Raw genomic sequence first — 16861 nt, 5'->3', positions numbered from 1 at the left:
GTGTTTGGTTTTTTTTTTTAAGTAGGGCAGCTGTATCCATGTATTCAAATACAAAGCCCTGGTAGTATTGTCCAGTTCCTATTCCACTTTAAAACTAAGAATTTTTCACATTCTAGAGGGTTATTTTCAATGTAGCCAAACAGCATAGTGCCAGTGAAGACTGGGACAAAGACTCGGTGCTCAAGCTAATGAGTGCTGTGTGCTGGACTGGAGTGAGCAAAGCTCAGCCTTTGAAATGGATATCCTCCTTTCCTCCTGCATTTCCTCTGCCTCATGTTTATTTTCAGACTTTATTACACTACTATAGGTTTCTTCCTTCTTACCAAGTGTCAAGTTATTGTCATGGGTTTTCCTGTCCTTTGGCTAAAGAAACAAGTGGATGGGAAAGATGCAAATAGCATCTCAGTTCAAGTCTTAAGCATAGTCCATGAGACACTTGCATGTGGGGAGAGGAACTAAATATACAAACACAGCTGGTTTGTCTGACAGTTTTTCCCTCCTCAGAACTGAGAGTGAATTCCAGTGTTTTCCAGGGTTTCTAAATTACACAAGAGGCTTCCAAGAATGTGGAGCGCAAGCAGATGTGGTAGGTCTCCCATGACAAAAATCGTACGTGTTCAGTTTATTCAGCACAGCTCAGGATGGGAATCCAGTGATGGATAGGTCATGCTGACCCTGCATGTCAAATAAATTTGATTTCAGATGAAGGAAGAAACCTAGTTAAGGAAGGTCATGTTTCACTCTCTCTTTACTGTTCTTCCAGAGATTTCTGTATTTCTTTCCTCTCCTTATTCTGCTTTTCTGTCTTGAATGCTGCAGAAACAGCAGCAAGGATATGGTTTCTGTGGAGTGGCTTCCAAGCACGTGCACCACAGCATTAGTTTGAGGAGTCTGGATTGAGCTTCAGTGCCCTCAGTGTGATGGGTCATCTGTCACATGCAGGCTGGGACAGACAAAGTGACTTCAACTGACCAGTCCAGTTACTGGTGCTTCTGGGGTCATCTTGGCCATTTTATTTATCTGGAGCTTATTTAAATCATCAAAATCCTGTATCATGTAGAAAATGTTTGAGAGTAAGTGAAGCACTAGATGAGGGAGAAGCAGGTGTCTAACAAAGGCAACAAATTCTGGATGCTCTAATGTTGTGGGGGCATCTGATGCCTCCCTCAGCTTCACAGGGCTTTCAGTGACCATCTTGTACCCTTTTTGCTTTATTAGTTGAGGTTATGCTTTACTTGTAAATCAACTCTTACTCTTTCCACCATTAACTCCTAGTTTGTCTTTAGCCCATTGGCTCTGAGCTACTCTACTATTAGCTTAGACTGACTGCTGTAAGGTAAACCTCAGTGTCCGAACAAATTTATTCCTTCTGCTTCTCGTTGAAAATAATTCCATATCTCCAGACTCTCTTTTGCTTTGTATTAACCCATAACAGCTCGCAGCCTTTGCCTCTGCACCGAGTGCAGTCGCCTCACCATGTAACCTAGAACCTCCCCCATGTGCTATTAGCAAAAAGCCCTCAGATCTGTAGGGCCTGTCCAACAACAGCGTCCTGCATGGAGAGAAAAAAAAGCACCCTTGAGCTGCTTCTCTAGGCTCCAGCTCAGCCAGTTCTTCTCTTTTCACTGACACAAGCAGCAGTTCAGGCTTCTTGCCCAGACATCACTACTCAACCCCAAACTCAGCCAGATTTCTTCGAACTTGCTTCGTTTGCATCTACTTGCCTTCTAGCTTGATGCTGTGTTAATCATTTACTTCTGCAGCAGGGCTGGAGTTGCTCTCAGCTCCTCTTCTCACTGCTGCACTGGTACATGCATCTGGTTCTTATGGTTTCAGTGCAAAAGATGTGGTTTGATTTCTGCCTTCTATTGGTAGCTTATCAGCAGAGGTGCAAAGGTAAATGTCTGGTGAAGAAAATTCAGGTCTTATTAAGCTGATTATAAAGAATGTTGTGCCTTAGCTCTACATGTAAATGGGAAACTTAACAGGCCTTCTGGAGCTATAGGTTTAAATCCAAGACACAGTGCTGACTGCAGCTGACCTGAACTGGAAGGTGCATCAATCATCGGACTGCACAGAAGGAAGAGCTGGCGCAGGAAACTTGGTCTGTCTTTGGAGAGCTGTGCTGCGTCACCGCCTCTGCTGAGGGTTCCTTGGTGAAGTCAGTCTGGTGGTTTGAAGCAAACTTCTTATGGATGTGTCTGCCCGTGAGGTGTTCCTCAGCTTGGGGGAATTCAACCCAAAACCCGGGGCAGTGACTAAAGAAGAGAAAGCACTTGTTCTGGTGCATGCCCCAAGCTGCCTCTTCTGGTTCCCTCAGCCTTCTAACCTTCTGCAGAGGTGATTTTGCTGGTTCTGTAGCAAATGCTGAATCACAGCAGTTCGGTTGAGTGTATTTGGCGTATTTCTAAAACATTTAAATTGCAGTTGTTCACAAGTAGAAAAGCCCATGTAAGAAGAGACAGGTGAACAACTTTTACCCCTGGGTATCTTGGGACAGACAGCAGTGCATGAACATGTGGACTTTCTGTGAGATACTACATGTACAGGTGGAGAGCCAGATAGGCTTTTAAAAACGATTCCTTAATAGGTTTATGCTAACTCATATCTGTTACAATGGCATGGAGGGATAATATTTCTATTGATACTTTACATGCAGTTTGCAGCCAAGCTCAATATGCAGTTTGGGTGATACATCCCTTTGGTCCTCTACAGATCTAAGAACCAAAATGAGAGACCACCAAGATCTGTGTGTTTTTTTTAAAGAGATGCAAAGACACGAAGGCAGATAATGAATTGAAGATGATGCCTGGCTGATAGCAAGTAAGGAGTCGAAAGCTGCTAATAGAGTTCAGTGAACAGTCATGTATTTTTATTAGCTTGATTATACCCAGTAAAAAGCCATGCCCTCATAGCTTACAGCTGTGATGATGCTGTCCAGAAGTTGGCAGGCAGGAGAATTTAGGATGTGTCCGTTAACTGGGCTTTCTTTTACATGAAACATACCCTCTAAAGAGGGAGTGTGCTGTATAGGCAGCAATATTGGGATGAAGTTCCTTTCTTTGCAGTGCTTAAACTGCTGGGAACTTGTTAGATTCATGAATTTATGAATGAAGTCTCTGATTACCTTCAAAGATGAGATTTCCTCTTTGCTTTCTTTTAAGACATCAGGCTGTGCAACCAGAGCTTGAACCAGTAGAGACTAGTTGCTGCAGTCAGTTGTGTGATGGTCAGTATTGATCTGGGCCTGTGATGCCTGGATGCACACTGGGTCCTGAGGCTTGTGCTGAGCAGGGCGTACCCAGAGTGAGCACAGGTTGGAGATTCAGCAGGAAGAGTGTGTAGAGTTTGGCATTGGGGTTAAAAGAGATCAATGATGTTCTGTGATTCTGAACTACAGGTCAAAAATCAGTAGCCCCTACTCTGCAGGGGATTTTGTGCAGTGCTCAGGAGTGTAACTACAACAGTCAGTGTTGTAGTTTTATTTTCTGCGTGTTGATTTCCTGTGCAAATGAAGACTACTAAAAAAGCCCCAAACAAACAACAAACCAAAACCCAAACATAAGCTGCTTCCAGGTCTTCGCTACATTCATCTGCAGTGTCAGGAGGGCTTTGGCTGCATCAATCTCGCTGCAGGACCAGGGTCACAGTAGAGCACTGCTATTAATAATGTCAGTAGTTAGTAATGCCCAAATATATGTATTTTACTTTGCTTAGGATATTATTTTGCTCTGTTTTTCCTGCATTAGGATTCCACGCGGCTTCTCTAGTGAGGAATTTATTGTACGTGTGTTCATCTCATTGAAATGCTTTTTGAGTTTTGAATACCCATATCCTGACTTTCCACTACAGGTTTGACCTCTGTGGGCTTTCATAGCTATAAAACTAGTAATAAGTATTTAACCTGTGGATCATGAAATAATCATTTCATTTGAAAGAATAGTATAGCTGACAGGGAGTAAAATACAGAAAAACATTTCTGCTAGGTTTTCTGTTCAATGTTTAACACTATGTATTTAATCTTGGTGTGTGTCACATGCTGCATTCAACTACTGTGCTAGGGAAAATGCGTTTTTCAAGGAAATGCTTCCTTGCGTAATATGGCCTTCTATGGGGAAACAACAACAGATGTGTGCAGTCAGATCTTTTCACCTTCTTTCTACAAAACCATTTAAAAGAGCTGAGTGGGAGGGGAAGGTGACTGTGGAAGTAGGGAGACAATCTCAAGTTGTTGGAAAAGGATTTAAGTTTAGGGGGTAGTGCTGGGTCAGGAGGAGCACTGCCTGACAGTCTGGGTTACGGGAACGTGGCATGATGTAGAGCAAAGCTCCAGTATCTTGTGAAAACCCAAGATCAAATGATTGAGAACAAGGAGGAAACAGCTGTAGAGGATGCTACCAGGGAGGTGGTGATGTTCCTACCTCTTGTGAACTGTTTTGCAGAAGCACTTTATGAATTAAGACTTTGTAAGTGAAAACGTTTAGCTCAAAGTAAGTCAACAGGAGACTCCAGGATGAGCTGATAATAGAATTGATGCTTGTAGGAGAGAGAGAAAAGGTATGAACTTTTCATTTGCATGGTTAGAGCTGACTGTAGGATAAGATCAAACTGGTTTAGGTAAACGTAACTTATTAAAATGGGGCTACAGGTTGGACCTAGTCTGCCTAGAAACAGGTTGTGAGTAGATCTGCTTCCTCTGGTTGTCAAAATACAGCTTCACCTCGGTGACGAGGCTGCCTGCCATGGGGCAGAGTCTGGCACTGCAGGTACAGTGAGAGCCTTGCTGCTCCCCACCTTAGCACCTGGAGCTTGAACGAGACCACCCTTAATAGATCAGTGTTCCTTAATGTCTTTGAGTTCATAGGAATTTAAGTGTCAAGACTTTTCTGTCTTCCTTATGTGTAGATACATATAGTTGTATTATTCAGTGATTGCCTGCTGTTGTTCAGATACACTTATTTAGTCCCTAATTATGTCTTTTTCGATTAAGTATTGCGAAGGACTATGTTTGGAAGAACTTTGTTTCTCTCTGAATTTCTCTCTTTCCCAGCTTGTTTGCAGAAGAGGAGAGTAGCAAAGGGATTATTTCATTCTGTCTTTGTCCCAGGTTTTTATCAGCCCCTTGGCAAAAAATGCCTGAGAACCTCCAGAGTCTTTATCTCATCCACCTTCATAGCACCCTCCTGGGATGGGGGAGTGTTGTGGGGCCCATCTTGCAAGTCCCTGGGAAAATAATTGTAGATCATTTTAGGTAGTGGTAAGCTGGAAGCTGTACTCTGGCATCCTAAAGCTCCGGCTGGTATGTAAATCACTGCCTTTTCCTTTACCCAAGACTTCCTCAAACCCTCATTTATTATCTTAACGAAGGATTTTAGCATTTCTGAGGACCGAATAAAGAAAGAAGCATTAGTCTTAACTAGAAACATTGGTTTATTTTTTTTCCTCAGTTCTTGATTTGCAAGTGTAGTAAGGAAATATTTACATCAAACACAGAGCTGAAAAAACAGAACTCATGGTAGTCAATCAACATGTCCCAAGAAGGTAAGCTTAAAGTCCTCCTTAACCAAAGAAAGTGACAAAAATGTTTTTTTTTTTACTCTTCAACCATTTCTTCCAGAAAGAAAGAAAATCCCACCTTCCTTTCTCAGGCAAAACTCCTACTGAAATTGGTGGAAGCGGGGCTAGCAGCAGAACAAGGGTAGCAAGAGGGAAAGAGTAAACCTTAGCCCCCAGGACTGTAAAAACCTAAAAAGTAAGGTCCTTTAATCCACGTTTACTTTCTCAGTGCAATCTTGTGTTACATTAGATAAAACAGTAAAACTCCTAGGAGATACGTGGCACTGCAAAAAGAGGGTGTGTTCAGTGGGGGCACCTATTTCTAAGTCACTTCATAGTAAATTCAACTTCTGGCTGCATTTTAGAGAGAATCTCGCACACCTTCGTGCAAAGGTCCAGCTAATATCCTTATTTCTCATCAGCTTATCACTGATACGTGTCAGCATCGAGATTGACCTGTTTTCTTTTACCTGAACCACAGAGCTCTGGCATTGTGAATAGAGGTGGTGTTCAGCCTTGGGAATTGATTTGAAAACCTCAGGTTTTGGAAGGAGCTGTGCTTTAGCACACAGTTCACAGAAGTGCCTGCTTGCTGTCCGTGTGTCTCTGCTCCATTGTGTCTTTTCAGATTTGTCAAGGTAAACTGTGTGAGGAGCAGTAGCATTATAAATCATGTAGGTGATGGGTTTATGCGGTGACAGCTCCCAGAAGACGATCCAGAAGGTGCAGGTGCTTATACGTGTCGGTTTGGCATGTTTGGCTTCACATTGGGCTTCCCGTTCGCAGGCCTGGAGACAGAAAAGCTTTTGATTTACTTTGATGTGAAAGGAATAAGAAGGCAATTAATGTATGGCTGCTGATCAGCTCACTGAGCCTTGATCTGCAGCCAGGGACCTCCAAGGGCAGGCTGCGAAGTGTTCCTAAATCCCCTTCGTGCTAGTGAAGGATCTGCCAACATTTCCACGAGTGGCAGCCAGTAGAAGGACTTCAAGATACACTCCTAATCAGTTGTTATACTAATTTAAAAAAAAAAAAAAAGCTTTTTAAAATTTACCTCTGGCTTCTGCACACTCCTGTGCTCTCATCAAGCCTTTTTCCGCATTCAGAAATGACTGAAGAAAGAAGAGCTCAGAGGTTTTTTAAGAGTTGGGGAAGCTGTTACCAATTCATAAGGACTTTTTCTTGTTGCAAACCAGTTCCCTGCAGAGGAGTTTAAAAGCAGCCTTTCTAGACTACCAGTGTGTTCCATGAATGATAGAAATTACTACTCTCCAGCAACTGATAGTATTATGCTGATTTAATGAGTTGGAGATTTGGCACCTGTTTTCACTGAAGATTAAATTGTGGTGGAAAATTAATCCCTCGGCTGCCAGCAAGGATCCCAGGCCAGATCCTGAGGTGCTCTTTAATTGAGTGAATTGCACTATTAACTTCCAAAGAGCTTCGTTTCAATAAGTGGGAACAGCTCAGAGCAGCAGGAATTTCGTCTCTAAATAAAAGCTTAAATATGTTACAATTGCTAAAACCAGGACTCTGTTATGTTTGCGCTGCCGAAGGAAAGCTGTCCTTGATGAGATGATTTCCTGGAGCTCTGCAGTGTGTTTTTCCCCTTAGGGACAGAACATCTTTGCACCGGGCTGGTAACAGAGATTGAGATAAGTGAGGAACGCAAGCACGGTCCTAAACAAGGCTGCAAGAAGAGCTCTTCGTTGTCATTTAGCCCTTGGAGGATCAGAAGAGCGCTGGATATAATAAATATCCGTCTTAAAAATGACAGGCTGTTCCCTTTTTCAGACAGGTTAAAGAAAATGCAGGTCTGTCGGGCTGTGTTGTGATGTACACACAGAAAGATTACACCCGAAGGGCAGAAGGCATTGCCACTCGGTGCCTCTTCTCTTAATCACTGTTATTATTCAGGCACTGATTTCTGATGCTTCTGCCTTTAAAGAAGTAAATTGTCGGGATCCATTTGCTGTTAATGGCGGAGGAGGGAGGTTCTTTCTGAGTGATCCCATTAATTTGGACAACTGAAAACCTATTAACCTCTTTACTATGAAAGCCATGCCTGTATAACAAGGAGTTTGTATTTCTCTGATTTTAAAGATGCAAAGGATAAGGCTCCAGAGGTGTGAAAATACTGTTCCAAACTTTCTTGCAACCCAGCTTTTCCAAGTGCTTGCCCAGCGCTGGTCCGGCCGGAACAGCGGCAGGGACATCAGTGCCAGAGCGGGCTCTCGCCACAAGCCCGAGGGACACGAGTTTTGCAAAACTGCACAAGTGGTTTTCTGCAGAGCAGACGAGGGGAAGAAACCGGCCGCAGGGAGGTTGGTTTGCAGAAGTGAAACGCGCGTTACTCGCGGGCAAAAGGGATTCTTCCAAACTGGTGAACCGCAATTCTTATTCCGATAGTGTTTTCCTGGTGACTCAGGATGATGGGTGGGTTGGGGAGGCAAGAGGGAAAGCATTATAAAAAAAAAAAAAAAGGTTCCTGTCTGCCCTAGAAAACAGGTTAACTCTAAAGCTGCGCATACCATCAGCCTCTGCGCTACTGTTACTTAATGCCTGTTGGGAAATTGGAGGCATAAAACCGTGGTCAAGTTGGTCCAGAATTGTGCAGAGGGGGATTTGGGATGCAGTAACTTGCATCTAAGCCATGGGCACAACCTGAAGGTCTAGTGATGACATCAGATGAACAGTTTGGGGAGGGGAAGGGATGAAACACAGCCGTCCCTGGGCTCAAGTTGGCGTCGTGCATTGGGAGCACACAAGTATGATGTTATTTTTAAGCCACAGGTGATGCACAAAGTTTTTAGGCTGCCACAAACAGCTCCTGTTTTTCTGTTTAGAACCTACTGCAGTGATTTGAATTACTTAATTTTAAAAAATCAAGCCCAGGAGAAGAGAATCTTCTTTCTCTTTTTTTGCCCTTAATTCATTACACAGTCCCCATCCACAGTGTGTCAGATGAATTTTTTGGTCGTTTTTTGGCACCTGCCCGCTTTATCACTTGAGGGCGAGAGGCTGCCAAGTTTAAGAGAAAAATGCCAACACCTGTTACTTACTAACCTTTTACATCTGCATCTTCGTCTTCTGGTTTCTAAAATAAAAAAGAGAACGTTTTAGTTCAAAGCTACAGAGTCGCAGCTCGGTAGGGAAACGCTGCAGCAGGGTAGGGCTGCATTCCCTAACAGCTTCTATCGTTAAGACTAACAATGGATAAACCAAGCTTATTTTTGAGGAAAGCCATGCAAGTGAGTGGTCCTGCAGCTCCTGTTTCCCTGGCAGTCCACTTCAGTATTTTCATGAATTAAATTTCATGTGAGTAACGGTAGCAGAGTCATCCTGGGAACACTGACAATGAATAATAATAATTATTATTATTATTATTATTACTTATTACTTATTATTATTAGTCCTGCAACTTTGCCATGTTGCCGAAAATCCATTGGCAGCAATTAATTTCTACGACAGGCGAGTGGCAATGATGCCTTGCAGCGTACAAGCAAGTTGAACAATTCTCTTCCCCATTTTAGCATCTACGTCGTTCTGGTTTCGGTGAAACACAATGTCGAGCCGTTCGTTTTGGCACAAGGTAAAAACCTGTCCTTGAGGGTTCGGGCTGCCTGCTGCACAAATTAATCGCAGCTAATGGCTTTTCACTCATCATTCACATCAGCATTAAAAGGCAGAAATAAATCACTGAGTGGTGTTTGTAGGTTAACCATGCTGCAGGTCACCAGAGAATCCTAGTGCACATGGAGGGCTCCTGGTGACTTCAGAGGGAATTTGGACTGACTCCAGGTGCTCTGCTTCATCATCAGCTATTTCCCTGGAGAAGAATGATTTTTGGCTGTGGCCCATCAGTGGTTTGTTGTTTTTTTTTTTTCATGTATTCCTTTCTGTCGCTGCAGACTGTAGTGATGAATATTTTTCAGGGCTGAAGGATGCTGAAAAATTGTACTTTTTTTGTTAAAATAAGTCAGCTAGTAAATTCATCTCGCATCAGCTCCAGGCTGTGGGGTCAGTGAGGATTTGGTTAGGTTAATTCAGCAGCAAAACACTTTGGTGTTCCAGGCAAACGGGCTGAGCCGGTTTAATGACATTGGTGTAACTTCTGGGGATGTCGGGGCACTCCCCAAAGGAAAGTTAAACTGATTTCAGCGAGCGTTAAATTGATTTCAATACATTTGCACTCACTTGCTCAGGGTAATTTAAAGACATTTCAAACATGAAATTTCACCAAAATACTTTTGCCTACCCAGAGATTTTGCATTACTGCTTTAACCGTAGCAGTCTCTGAACCCGTGTAATTAAGTTGCTCGTTTGGTTACAGCTCAAGCTGCTAATGGGAGTCTCAGCATTTGAATTTGCAAGCTCTGTGCTGGAGCACGTTTACCCTGTTTTGTCAAACTTTCAGGTTCTGGTACTTTTACCCTCTGATACACCGATTTAAGGACAGTAGAGCCAATACAGTTTGACAGAGTAAGTTTTTTCTCTTTATGATCTATTTTTCTTCCTTAGAGGCCTTTTCCAACCTAAATAATTCTCTGATTCTATGATTCCAAGTTGATACTGCTCAGGAAAATACAGACATTGATTTTAACAGTGGTCCTTCTCTTGGGTTGACCGTGTCCTTGTTATCTGATGTCTATGGAAAGGGGATAGCTAGATGGAAGATCCATTCCCCTGAAGGACAGGGCTATGGTTTCAGGCTAGAGGATTATCTATGGGGGGTTATAGGTGAGCCTTACGTTGACACAGAATGATGGTGACTATCAGGGCGAGGAGGAGCAGGAGGCAGGCACCTGCCAAGGGAACCCAGATGAAGATGTTACAGAAGAAATTCGGCTCGCTCTTCTTGCTGGTCTCTGCAGGAATAGAGAGGAGAAAAGGTCCACCAGGTGCTCATGGTTGGTGTTGTGGACAGCTCTGGTGGAGCCAAGGGACCTGCCTGGTGTTTGGTGAGGCTGGAGGTGAAGCATAGGGCTTCCCCTGGCCCACCAGGGCTGTCTGCAAGTGCACCATGGGCCCCCGTTAGTGCTGCTGCTCTCGGTGTTTTCCTGGGGACTTGAGGGAGGACACATAGCCAAAAGTCTTCTTGTGTCCCCTGCCAAGGCTGAAACCAGCATCAGCCCCCAAGGCTGTGCCCTCCCCCACCTCTTCCCACTGTGCCCAGACCTGAGACATGCTCGTGCTTTTAAAGTCACCCTTAGCCTTTCCTGAATGGGATGAAACATTGGAGTTTAGCCCTGCCAGCTGCGCATACCCAGGTATCCCACTCTGATAAAGCTCTAAGGATTTTCCCTCTCCCCCCATCACAAAATGCCTTCAGGATCCCCCTCGGTATCAGTGGACCAGAGCTCAGCTCTTCCCCTCTCCCTCCCTGCAGCTAGGCTACCTGAATCCGAGGTGTTCAGGCAAGGGTCCTTTCTGGTGATGCCAGACTGGGTGGTGGCTGCCGCTGTGGTGGGTGCCGCTGTGGTGGTGACTATAAACGAAAAGGGATGAATACAGCATATAGGGAAATACAATAAAATAGCTCTCCTGCCCTTCTGCTCTCCCACCCCTGCCAGGGCACGGCTGTGGCCGGCGTAGGGCTCAGCACCAGGGGAACTTTATAGAGCCCATTTTGCGTGGTGACTCCCCCAAAGAGGGTCTCCTGAGACCTGATAAGGAGCTGCAGGTTCCCTATTTCTTGTGTTCTGCCACTATCCTCAGAAAGCCTGAGTACCCTAAGGCTGGTAGGATTTTTGGGACCTATGCGAGATGAGGAAGGAGGGGGTGGTGGTGGACCTTGCTTTAGTCTTATCCCTTCAGAGTCATGAATGGGATGTGGGGATGGGGAGGTGATGCTGCATCTGCCCGTTCCTCTTTGCCTTTGGACGGGGGTGATACCACGAGAAGAAAGGACAAGCAGAGAGCCTCTGGCAGGAGGATGAGTGTGTTGGTCACAAGATGCCGTGGGCAAGCAAGCAGGGAAATGGAGTTTGTGGGCAAGGCAATTGATTAAAAAAAGCATGGGCAGGGGGTGCTGGACGTTTTGGCAGAGCTAAGCAAGGTTGGGTGGTGTTGCTGACCTGGGAAGAAGGCAGGCTGGCCTGAGCTGAAGTACAGCATTTGGTTGCTGTTCATGAGGCAGAAATAGTTCCCCTCGTCCTGCGCTGAGAAAGAATTCACTACCAGCCGGTAGGACCTGCCGTCTTTTCTCGCCCCGAAGCGTGTGGATGACTTCTCGTTCCTCTCGAAGGTGGTCCGGGACAGGGAGGAAATGAAGACAATGAAGTGAAGGATCCCATCCTTGTCCAGGCGGATCCAGAATACGCCACTGTCCTCCTTGGCACCCTGACACTCCAGCTCCAGCTGGTGTCCCACCCGGGGGTGCGTGAGGCTGTGGTCACGGAACTTGGCTGTCATCTGGTAACTGTGGCCCCAGATCCCAGGGCAGCCTGCGGGAGAGAAATCCTTGTGGGAACCACTTGGGAAGAGCCACATTCCCTCTGGGCAAACCTCGTTCTCTGTCCATGGGGTGTGAGGTCAAATGCAAAGGTTGACCATGCTGTCTGGATGACTTGAAGGTTTTACTGGAGTCCTTGCTGGGATCATGTGTGGAGGGTGCTCAGCAATCAGCCACCCAGGCTTGAAGATGGGTGCTGCCCTTCAGAAAAGCCTTTCAGCTGCCTTCTCAGGGATGGTACTCCTTCCCAGCTTATCTGAAGTGACTCTCTGAAACTATTGACTGCTAAATCCCCTTTTTCTCCCCTTCCCTCTCTCATCCAGAACCACTCCCCAGACCAGACTCCCTTCCTGGTGCATATGATGCTGCAGCCACCCCTCTGGCTGAGGTGATGCCACCTTCACCTCCGCAATTACTGAGCAAACCTCAAAGTCAGCCTTTTTGGTTTGCTTTTTTTTCCCCTTGAACTATTTAGCCCAATTCCTTGGATTCAGTGGAAGGGGTTTACTTGCCCCTGCCAGTGAAGGTGATGCACAACCCTGTGTCCATACTCACAGAGTCCCAGAGCAAGCAGAAGGAGGAGCACAGGAGATCCAGCCATCTTCTCCTAGGGGTGGCTGTCCTTGGGGACGGTGCAGCAGAGCAGAGGTGATCTTTCTTGCTTGACTTAGGAGGCTGTGTCGCTCTTTGGAGAGGATGTGATGTCATCAGGACTCCGTTGGGTAAAGAGGTGATGTTCGGCATCTGCGGCAAAATGAAGGGAAAAAAAAAAAAGATTTCTGAAGAAATTCAGTTCTAATCCAGAATTTGGGCTCAGTTATCGTTATCGGTTCTTAATGGCGCCTCAAGGATTTTGCCTTGATGACTTCCCTAGAGATTCAGACTGATGATGCTCATGGCAGAGGTGGGAGCAGCCACCGCTGCCTGCTGTCTCCCAGCTCCCTGGGGGCTCACCGCAGCTCCAGCTCCGCGTAAGTCACGGACAAGCCCCGTGCTTTGGCTGCAGGCCCCAGGTTGCGTTTCTTGGCAGGGATTCTGTAGCCTTCGCTTGCCCACGTGCAAGGGGTCTTGCGCGGATGGCAGAGCACACCGTGTGTTATTACCCAGCAAGCAAGGCAGGGGTGTTTCATGGCATGTATCCATGCATATTTTTTTACTCCGAGCACGTGTATTGCTGACACGCAGCTGAGTCCTTCAGGTGTTCGATTGTTCTCTTTGCAACTCTTCTTTGCAATTGTTCTGCAAAACCTGCTTTGTGCGAGGCAGGTGGTCTGCGATCTGAAACCCACCCAGAAAAACCCCATGCCCCAGGGGTATGCCTTTTTTTTTTTTTTTTTTTTTAACATCTTGTGGTTTTCTTCTCTACCCACAGCGGCTTCCGCCCTGCCAAAAAAACCCATGCATGCTTCAACGGAGAGGGGTGACCACTTGCACATGGGTACGGGCGATGTTTCCTGGAACTTTGCACGAACGACAGCAACAGCTTCACCAGACTGCGAGGTGATGGGCTGCTGTACTATTTGTTTCTTTGTTTGGCGCTTCCTTGTTTTCCTGTTGATTATTTTGCTGTGCAAAGTGTTTTTCTGTTGCTCCCTTGCAAAGAAAGCCCCGTTTTCCCACGTACGTCAGAACCCAGGTGCTGCTCACTTCGATGCCATTGCTATTGTGGCTGCTACTTGGAGATGAGTTATGGAAAAGGGTTTAGGAGCTGGGTTTATTTTGCTGGGCATCAAAGCGTGTTGGTGAGTGAAGGAAGATGCTGTTAGGCCTGTTGAGATGTGTGGAATTTGTACTTTCATGAGGCTATGACACTTGTGATGTCTACCTGAAATAGAGCAGATTTTGGCAAAATAAGGAGAAAATAGTTTTTTTAATTAAACAACGTTACAAGGATCTGGATCTCAAAATCTCATCAAGCAAATGTGAACATCAGGCTTGAGGTTCTTCCGAGGTTCTCCAACCGTCTCCAGATGAGACATCAAGTGATGCTACTTGCTTAGGCTTCTTCTGGTGTCAGTGGGCAGTTTATTCTCCTTATCCTAAGTAGAATTAATCCTCCCTTTTTAATGGGATAAGCTGCTCTTGGGAAGCAGCTGTCTTCATGGGCTGATGGAGGAACGTAGGCAAGGAACTGAAACCGTGGACGTGCCTTGTAGATGACGAAAGTTGAGTCTCATGTTCTCTGGGGTTCTGAAGTGAGCTGGTTCCTGCCATCGCATCCATCGGGACTATTGTGTGAGTGCCCCCCCTGCTTCCATCATTATCACAACTCAGTGTCAGAAAATGAAATTTCAAAAGCATTTTCAAAAGCATAACTCCCTTGGGACCAAAGTAGGAAAATTTCTAATTCCCACGCTTCAGCATGGTTTGAATGGAAACAAGCGTGCTGGCAAACACGGGTGGGGGGACCGAACATTTGTCAGGACTAGGTTCTCACTCTGCCGTAGTGTGTGGACACTTACCTGTAGCATGTAGTGCATGTCCTCAGGGGCGTGGTGATGGATGTGCTGGGAGAACCTATATGGTTAAAGGATCATCCATCAAGGGCTATTGACTTTCTTGGTAGGGACATCTTGCTTCTCTCTTGTCTCTGAATAACAGTAAATTTCATTATGAATCAGTCCCGGGTACCAAACTGGAGCCCAGAGGTTCTGCCAGGATGTAGAGGTGTCCTTCATCTTGGTCCTCGTGGCTCACGGATTGAGCTGCCTTCCATACAAGGCCACCGTTTCCTGTGTCACATTCAGACCCGAGGCTCTGCATCACCGTTCGGAGGTCTCCGTTTCCTCCTTGTACTTTTATTTACTGAAGCACTTTGTGACTCACCACTACACGAAAGATACCACTCGCCTCTGTCCCTTTTGATGCTTGTCCCTTGTGCCGGACAAGGGGGATGTTGGGGAGCCACAGCAGGTGGCTTCAGGGGGAGTTATTCCTTTCTGCTGCCTGCAATAAACTGCTAACGAAGATATCCTTTTAAGGCAAGACAAAAGCTTTTTGTCGGTGGGGTGATACAGCTGCAAGCCGGCATCTCTTTTCAGCGTGGACACCCTTCGTTGGCCAGAGATGGAACCAAGGAAGTGTAGCTCCGTCAGAGACGTCTGTGTGCCATCAGACAGAACCAGCCCCTTCCTATGCCCCCATCTTATGTCTTCTACATAATAAAGTAGCTGCAGCAAGGATCATATTTTTCTGGCTTCTGTGTTTAGGTATTGCTTAGAACAAAGTTGTTTCTGTTTTGCATGGCAAAACAACTAAAACAAATGTAATGGCAATTATTTGATTATGAAAAGCTCCAGGCATAAACAGGACCTCCAGGAAAAGCTTTAATTTTAAATCGACGCTTGTATAAATAATTCAGATCATTATATGTATGTTTTACACTGGCGACCAACTCCAAAACTGGGAGGGGTAGGTGGTTAATGCGATTAATTAAGAAATCCCTTTGACTTCAGCGTACTGTGGTTCAACAGTTTGTCCTCTAGATGATATTCTGCCATAGACTTGTCATCGTTAGTCTGAGGACATAAGTCCAATCAGTGAAACACCAGCATTAATAACAAGTTTTATTAGCAATTCCTGCTGTCCTGCCACAGTGATGTTATGACTAAGGAAGAAAAAAAATCAGACAACCACTTGCATTGAGTAAGAGGTGTCAAGAGACCAGCCAGGTTGGTTAGGCAGTAAAGGTAATTTCTTTTTTCTCCCAAACCTACCAATAAGTTTCATTTTACTCATAGCTAAGGTTGCAGGGCTCTGATTGCTGCTGAACTCCAACCGAAGTTGCTTATGACCGAGGTTTATCTTCATATACTAAGGCAAGCTTAGGTCTGTATTTAATTAATGTCAAACAATTAAACAGAAGGAGACAGGAGCAAGGAGAGAAAAAACAAAACCACACAGGGAAGAGACAGACTGACAAGGATCTGGAATCGGATGGGGCTCTGCAGGCGGTGAGTTTAGGATTAATTTTCTCTGTGCTTCCTTACATCCATTTAACAGGGAAGACATGAGAAATGAGAGGGAGCTTGGGGTGTCAGAGCTGGAGGAGGTGCTGAGTTTCAGATACAGTTGATTTCTTAGTCATTTTGTGGAAGGACCAGTGACTTTCGCATAGTGGTAAGAAACTCTTCAGCTTCATAGTGTCAGTAGTATCAGACATGGCATGGATGTCTCACAGTGCTGTGTGACTGGCAGCAGGAGGACATCTCAGGACATGGGAGTTGTGCTGTGAGGGTTGGTAGATGCAAAAATAGCATCAAAATGACCATGCTCTATGGGGTCCATTGTGTCTGATGCCCATGGCATCTCCTTATAGTGGTTCAGAAGGACTTCCCATTGCTAAGCAATGATGCAGTGTTGCTGATGATGAGCAGGTGCTGCTTGATCCCTGTGAAGGATCAGTTAGTGATAACTCAGGATGTGATGCCAGATGGTGTTTGCTTCAGCATTGCCAATTCTTCCTGTTGTTAACCTTTGAAGGATCCCTTTCGTAAGGAGGAATGGAAACTTTTAATGGAGATTTCAAAATGTAGTGGCAAATCACAAACTTCTGTTTCAAACGGAGGGGAAAAAATAGTGTTGAGACTATAGCATACAGCCTTTCCGGTGTGAAATGAGGCTGTGGTTTATGAGCAACTTGCTGCCCCCCTTTTCTTTGCAAAGCTGCAGCGCTGAAGGGGTTTGGAGAATGTCAAGGGCAACTGTTGCACACCAGATACTCACACAGCATCTTTCCACTGTAGCCGTGTGTTTCCAATTCAGTGGCCAATAATGCACTCTCTTCTGGGTACTCTTTGTGCAAACATCACATGCTGTGAAACGCAGTATGCAAACCACAAACACGACTGT

General features: G+C 45.4%; 1 protein-coding gene across 1 annotated transcript; it reads right to left on the bottom strand.

The window, feature by feature from the left end:
- Positions 1-6289: 6289 nt before the first annotated feature.
- Positions 6290-12611, bottom strand: CD8A (CD8 subunit alpha). The gene is made up of 6 exons (XM_009991395.1): positions 12566-12611; positions 11634-12002; positions 10955-11044; positions 10308-10424; positions 8623-8653; positions 6290-6344 (listed from the first exon to the last, which is right to left on the bottom strand). The coding sequence occupies exons 1-6, from the start codon at positions 12609-12611 to the stop codon at positions 6290-6292; spliced, it is 708 nt and encodes a 235-aa protein (XP_009989697.1).
- Positions 12612-16861: the final 4250 nt, after the last annotated feature.

The sequence above is a fragment of the Tauraco erythrolophus genome, chromosome 5 (assembly GCF_009769465.1).
Source record: "Tauraco erythrolophus isolate bTauEry1 chromosome 5, bTauEry1.pri, whole genome shotgun sequence".
Classification (NCBI taxonomy): Eukaryota; Metazoa; Chordata; class Aves; order Musophagiformes; family Musophagidae; genus Tauraco; species Tauraco erythrolophus.
Note: the sequence above shows the minus strand (reverse complement) of the source record. Positions and strands in the feature narration are given on the sequence as shown.

Bases quoted from the DNA above. Each gene is read 5' to 3' on its own strand.
- CD8A (XM_009991395.1), bottom strand. From the start codon at position 12,611: ATGGCTGGATCTCCTGTGCTCCTCCTTCTGCTTGCTCTGGGACTCT. The intron at 10,425-10,954 runs GTAGCCTAGCTG...CTATTCCTGCAG, and splicing joins CCTGAACACCTCGGATTCAG to AGACCAGCAAGAAGAGCGAG. The intron at 8,654-10,307 runs GTAAGGCTCACC...TTTTTATTTTAG, and splicing joins CACCATCATTCTGTGTCAAC to AAACCAGAAGACGAAGATGC.